This window comes from Hordeum vulgare, chromosome 1H, assembly GCF_904849725.1.
Source record: "Hordeum vulgare subsp. vulgare chromosome 1H, MorexV3_pseudomolecules_assembly, whole genome shotgun sequence".
In the NCBI taxonomy this organism is placed as follows: domain Eukaryota; kingdom Viridiplantae; phylum Streptophyta; class Magnoliopsida; order Poales; family Poaceae; genus Hordeum; species Hordeum vulgare.
In genome coordinates this window covers 407,048,173-407,054,810 of record NC_058518.1, presented here as the reverse complement: position 1 = coordinate 407,054,810, position 6,638 = coordinate 407,048,173, and the positions used below count along the sequence as shown (strand labels likewise).

At 41.8% G+C, this 6,638-nt stretch overlaps 1 protein-coding gene across 3 annotated transcripts; it reads right to left on the bottom strand.

The window, feature by feature from the left end:
• Positions 1 to 1,519: 1,519 nt before the first annotated feature.
• LOC123440794 (protein DEHYDRATION-INDUCED 19 homolog 2) lies at positions 1,520 to 5,968 on the bottom strand. 3 transcript variants are annotated; one of them, XM_045117358.1, is made up of 6 exons: positions 5,682 to 5,968; positions 5,435 to 5,592; positions 3,014 to 3,091; positions 2,598 to 2,866; positions 2,220 to 2,257; positions 1,923 to 2,106 (listed from the first exon to the last, which is right to left on the bottom strand). In XM_045117358.1, exons 1-5 carry the CDS (start codon positions 5,770 to 5,772, stop codon positions 2,221 to 2,223), a joined length of 633 nt encoding a protein of 210 aa, XP_044973293.1. In that variant the 5' UTR covers positions 5,773 to 5,968; the 3' UTR covers positions 1,923 to 2,106; position 2,220. The 3 variants fall into 3 exon arrangements, with proteins under 3 accessions (XP_044973285.1, XP_044973280.1, XP_044973293.1); XM_045117350.1 differs by having other exon boundaries at positions 1,520 to 2,257; XM_045117345.1 differs by lacking the exon at positions 2,220 to 2,257 and having other exon boundaries at positions 1,520 to 2,106; positions 5,682 to 5,962.
• Positions 5,969 to 6,638: the final 670 nt, after the last annotated feature.

The window sequence follows — 6,638 nt, the reverse complement described above, 5'->3', positions numbered from 1 at the left end:
CCTTCCATGGATGCAATTTATATGAACTAGTGTAACTATGACGAAATATTTTTATTTTTAATGGAAGTGAAATAATATTATTTTTGGAAGCAATTCTAGCTAGTTGATGGAAACAAGATTATGATGCTTCCTAAACATGGGAAATTAATATTTTTCGTTTTTGAAAAAAGAAGGTTCCAAGCAGTCGTCTAGTTGATGGTAGCAAGATCGTGATGCTTCTAAAACATGTGGAATATTTTTTCCTTTTTGACGACACAAGGTTCGAAGCAATTGTCTAGTCGATGGAAGCAGGATGATGATGCTTCCGAAGCATGTGGAATATTTTTATTTTTTGAGAGAAGAAGGCTCGAATCAGTCATCCAGTCAATGAAAGCAAGATTGTGATGCTTTCAAAACACGTGGAATATTTTCCTTTTTGACATAAGAAGGTTCGAAGCACTCGTCTAGTCAAAGGAAGCAAGATCGTGATGCTTACAAAATATGTGGAATATTTTTCCTTTTTATCGAAAGAAGTTTCAAAGCAATTCTCTAGTCGATGCAAGCAAAGATCGCGATGCTTCTGAAACATGTGGAACATATTTCTTTTTTTTTACAGAAGAAGGTTTGAAGTAGTTGTCGATGGAAGCAAGATCATGATGGTTTTGAAACATGTGGAATGTTTTTTTCCGTTTTGACAAAAGATGGTTTGAAGCAATTCTCAAGCATATAGAAGCAAGATCATGATTCTTCTGAAATATCCGAAATATTTTTATTTTGGATGGAAGGATATATGAAGCAATTCTCTATTTGTTTAGTCGATGGGACAAGATCTTGATGCTTTTGAGACATAATATGCCGACATGACAAAAAAATCAAAAATATTGGAGCAGACATTCAGATATGCAAATTTTCTAACTAATGAAAACATAACTAATTACAAACAAAAGTACAAGCACATGCATCTGATGCAAATTTGGCGTTGCCATGTTGGTTAAAAGTTTTGCTTCCTAAAAAGCAAGTTCCCTAAAATCTGCAAGTTGCATCCTAAATCCAAGGACCAAAAATGCATATCCTCAAATAATTCCGTGTAATTAGCGGCCCACTTAACGGCATGATTTGTGGAGGAAATTAATGCTGGATAATTCCGTGTAATTAGCGGCCCACTTAACGGTCTGATTTGTGAAGGAAATTAATGCTGGATTTTGTACGTAGGAAATAACTGTCCAAGCTTGTTTCCAGGGGCCAGCACACACATCAAATTGAATCAATCGGAGGGCTCATGACAGGTCTGATGGGAGGCAGGGATGCCTAGCGGTGCCCATTAGATGGGCATGCTATCCATCAAGTTTGCCATCAGATGGAGACCATGCTATTTATCAAGTTTGCTGTCAGATGGAGACCCTACATGTGAAAAATAAGCCATCAAGTTTGCCATCAGATGGAGAGCATGCTATTTATCTTGCTGTCAGATGGAGACCCAACATGTGAAAAATAAGTGAAATAAGCAGCAGCAGTACCAGATGTAACCATCATGAGAAACTAATTGGCCAAACTGTTTCATTTCAGTTTACGTCTCAAACAGCAAGAAATGTTAAATCCACTCCGTTCCCTTGCCTCAAATGTACCACAATCGAATATATACATAAAACATCAAAGCAATCTCACATACTAAGGATGAGATGAGTATACAACACACTTATTACATTGATGAAACACAACAGAATCTGATACATGACGAGCCCCTCTTTTGTATATGCACAATGCCACTACAAGGATAGTATCCTCATTTATTCCATGTTGGAAAGCTGCAACACAAAGCCTTCCTCCACTATTCTCATGTTGCGCTCTCGGCAAGGCATACATAAATACATATACATTCATAACTGGATGGACCTCCGGTCGATCGTTAAGGCATGTGAGCGGCAGTGGCAGCATGAACAAGGTTGCAGCACTCTAGATAAATTCTCTTGTGTAGAGTGCCCTCGACTATGTCATGCAACCACTATCAAAGTCGATCTCCCTTACATGGTATCATCATCAAATATTGTGGAAAGCACAAGCCCACGGGCAAATGCACTCCTTTGAGCACGCTCCTTCTGATCCTTCTCGGACAGAGATGTTTCAGCTCTGTAAATTCACCAGACATTCAATCAAATATTTGATAACGAGAATTATTAAATTATAGCAAAACATACATTTCAAAACTCAAAAGGTACAACTTGCCTATATTTCAAACTTACATTACAAGTATTTGGCACTGAGAAATAATTTAAAAATCCTGATGAGCAACAAAGTCATAAAAAACGATAAGGCCCATAACATTGATCATCAATATGAAACACACAAACAAGTAGACTATTACGAGATATATGGTACATGATTAAATTAAACCTAGTGTTTTCTTGGAGAAATAGCCTTCAAATCAAATGATGCCAGGCAGATTAAAAAATTAATCAAACACATATTAACAGAGGGCATAAAGCTGCACTCGCTATGCACAAGGACTGCGCAAAATATATAATGTGGAGATCTATCATTCACTGAGCAGATACAGTAGTATCATGGCAAAAGGGGGGCAGAATGAGGCGGCAGAAATAACAAAGCTTGAGGTGACATACCTCTCTACGATCTTTTCATCTGGGAATTTATTTAGCAAAAATGTTTTGTCAGATGAGTCGGAACGAAAATCTTTCGATGGCTCAGCCACAGGCAAACTACAAATTAAAGATGACAAAAATGGATCAGGGGCTGCGGCGGGAGGATTAGATACATAGGATGATCCACCAAGAAAGGACTGCAAACTGCCGTCTCTTAAATCCTTTCTCAACAAAGACAGCAAAGAATGGGACCCAGGAGATACTTTTCGGACTCTGCGCCTGCGTTGCATGTATTCTTCATTAAGGAAAGCAATGAATAGTTGTCTTCCTATAGAAACCATGTATTCTGAGGGACACACTGTAATATGTTAAAACTGTACAGTCACTAATACTCGTTGGCAGCAGTACAGTGTGAAGAAAGAAGGAAAAAAGGATATCTTGAAGTAACTTCCATGCTGCATTGTCAAGTGGCCTATCAAGTCCACCCCAACCCTCGTAGCACAGATGGGGCATACCTGAAAGGTTAGTTCATCAAATTCCATGAGTGCCTATTATTTGAATCCATCAAACAGTTATGCTCATAAAAGCAAGGACGGAAGGTAAGCACAGTGTTAAGATGAAGTCCTACCAGAAAAATTAAACTAAACTGTCAATTATGTCTAATACAGGTAAAAAATAACTAACTAATACAGGTAAAAGATATCTATGTTTTAGTTACCTCTCTCTAGGCTTACAGTCCAAGTAAACTCGACGTAACCCAGCAAAACACACATTTAATTATATTCTAAGTGTAATAACAAAAGAAGAAACTAAACTCTCTAATGTCCCTAAACAATAAACATGAGTCCTCCTAATGTACAAAACCAGGTAGCAATCACAAACCATAGAGTTCAGTACCACTCTTTTCATTCTATAGATAACTCTACTCCACACCAAACACAAATTAATCAGTGTGACACCAACTCAATTGAATGTGTAAGAACCATAGATCCAAACTCTTAATAACTACTAAAGGAACGAGCATGGCCTAGCCTAGCAACTATTATATCTCAAACAACACGACAAATTAATAATGCACACCCTACTTTGAAGGAGAAGGATGACCTTTTACAATTCAGAGAGCTTAGAGCTTGAGTTCTTGACAAGAAAAATAATACTCCCTCCGTCCCAAAATTCTTGTCTTAGATTTTGTCTAGACATAAATGTATCTAGTCACATTTTAGTATTTAGATACATTCATATCTACACAAATCTAAGACATGAATTTTGGGACGGAGGGAGTACAAAGTTGGGACTCAAACTGAAGAGCAGAATAACACATGTCACCTAAGAGGGCCTGGTATTAAGAACAGGAAACTAAAATTTGGTAAAGAGAAATTTTAACAAGGAATTTGCACAGACAGTGGAGAATCTATCAGGTGCGCTTCCATAGGCTGAAGCCTAGCCTCTGTTTTTTCCAGGAAAACAACATACATGCATAAGCAATCATGGAAGATAATCACAAAAGAGATTATGTTAATACGTGTGGCAGTGCCGACACTGTTCTGGACGAAGCAAGCGGCACTTGGGCCTTAATGCCTATGGCCCAGCTAGGTAGCTTGTTGTCGAACCCCTCTCTTGTCGTCTCGTGTCGCACAACATGTTGGTAACCAGAGACCATGTAGTTCTTTTCTTTCAACATTCAGTACTAATAAATATATTTAACTAGCTGAGATAGTTCTTTCGGCCTAAAATATAGCCATTTCTCAAGATTATCTTTGATCACGATTTTAATACATCAATAATATATGGATTGTGTGATTCAAAATTGACATCGTTGGATTCGTGTTGAAATGAACTTTTAAATAACACCTCTTTTGTATCAGATAATCCACATTTTTTAACTGGTTGGTCAAAGATATATGCACAGCTTATATTTTAGACCGATTGAGCTATATGCTAAGAATTTTATCACAGTTGATGGTTATTGTTCAGAAGTTACCGCTTCACACTTTCATCGCTAATATTAAATGAAGTGAGGAATTTCACTGATGTCATGATTATTTGATGCACAGTCTAAAATTTAAATCAACAAACCTACATTTGACTTTTATTTCCTCCATTCAGATTAGTGTCTAAAGCTTTGAGCATATACTCCACTTTCATCCTAGACTCGCCACTGTGTACAGCCAATCTTATTTACCAGCCATAACACAAAACTGTTGCAGCTAGTTGCAACGCTTTCACTCTAGAATTAACAATATCTAATACTCCTCTAACCCAAGGGAACTACATTCCAAAAACCAAACTGACCAAAGGAAAACAAATATTTAGCTAACACAACAGATAAAAGAACCCATGTGAATTTCAAAATTCAGAACGACGGTACTTCCCAAGAATCATAATCACTAAGAGTCCAGCACATAAAGACTCCTGTAGGAACGCCAGAGGCCACCACTTCCCGCATTTTCAACCAGCGCCACCATAAAAAGGCTCTCCTTCAAAGGAGCTGGTTCCTAAAATGTTCCAACGCAATCACCCAAAAGGGAACGTGATCTCTACATTTCCGTCGCGAACTACCGAAGACAAACAAGAATTCTCCAGCAGAACATTCAAGAATCTCATCTCTTGAGCAATCTGCAAAGCAATAAACCTATCCCATACCAAAATTACAAGAACAATGGATTTTCCCAAGCACTAGAACGTAGGGGTTCCTTAATTGCACCATTATCAACATTTCCGTCCTCAAGCGCGACACATCCCTAACAGTATTTGGCGTAAAACGTCCCATTTCGGCTAAATTATCTCTAAGGCTCAAACGGGACCCGACGGAGCGAATCGCAAGAAGGCGAATTAGAAGATAGGGCGAGGCGGCATACCCCGCTCTTGGCCTCGACGGCGTGCTCGTCGTCGATGTGGCAGCAGAGGCCTACGAAATCGAAATCCTCGCCGCAAAAGGGGCAGTTGTAGGCCTCCGCCCCGCGCGCCTCCACCTCGTCCCCGCCGGCGTCCGCGTCGTCAAACCCCATGTACAGATCTGGCGAGCCACCGTAGCCAATCGCGCATCAGCCCCAAACGCCGAACCAAAGAAAGACGAAACCAGCCGATCGATCGATGGATCGTTACCGTAGCGGGACTGCAGGCGCCTCGCGGCTGCGGCGGCGGCGGCGGAGGAGGAGGTGGAGGAGGAGCGGCCCCACGCGTCGCCGGAATCCATGGCGGGATTGGACGACGAAACCCTAGCCTCGCCTCTCTCTCTCCTTTCCCCTTTCCGGAGGTGTTTGGTGGATTTCTTTTGGCTTTCCAGGCTTTTCTTTTCTGTCCGCTCTCCTCTTTCCACTGCTTGGGTGTGCGCGCGAGCGAGCGAGCGTGCGGTGTCTGTTGGCCGTTTGCTCGGGTGTGGGTCGGTGCGTGTGAGTGATTGGAAGGAAGGAATTATGGGGACGGAAAGGTGGGAGGAGGGTGGTGGGTAGTGGTTGCCTGCACTTGGTCTACGGTGAGTCACTGCTATTTGCAGGGTGGGCCGTCGCTGTCAGTGGTGTATGTTTTTGGTGAGATGCTTCTCACTCACGCCAACTCTAGCGCGACCCCATCCGAACGTCCGTTTGGTCCGGATTCTGTCCGTTTGGTACGACAATAGGGTTGTACATGTTTAGATCGGTCCGTGGCCGGGTTGTTGTGTCCAACGCGTGACCGCACCCCAAATCATACAGGACGGACATGCATTTAAAAAAAATAGAACAAACAAAAAATGCGAGAAAAATATAAATAGAACGCATACATTAATAAAAACATTGTTTAACGGCCCCTCGACCCACAGTCCTTAATTAACATAATTTAAAAAAACTGATAAAATGTGTCGTCCCGCGCTGCTGTCGTGCCCGTCGCCGTCTTCAGGCGTCGTCGTTGTCTTCATCGTCGCCAGTGAGGTTGATGTCAGGCGGCATCATCCAGAGGTGGGCCGACGGCCCCTGGAAGGTTGGCGGCGCTGGCGACGCCTGCACCACCTCCCCGCGCGGCGATGACTTGCGCTCCGGTGACCGCAACGGCTTGGGACACCAAGGCTCAGCTCCCACTCCCTCA

What these genes read in the sequence shown, in the direction of transcription:
- LOC123440794 (XM_045117345.1), bottom strand. Translation starts at nt 5,772, where the DNA reads ATGGATTCCGGCGACGCGTGGGGCCGCTCCTCCTCCACCTCCTCCTCC. An exon ending in CCGTCGAGGCCAAGAGCGGG is followed by an intron (nt 3,092 to 5,434) that starts GTATGCCGCCTC and finishes CTAACCTTTCAG; the next exon opens with GTATGCCCCATCTGTGCTAC. An exon ending in GATGAAAAGATCGTAGAGAG is followed by an intron (nt 2,107 to 2,597) that starts GTATGTCACCTC and finishes GTGAATTTACAG; the next exon opens with AGCTGAAACATCTCTGTCCG.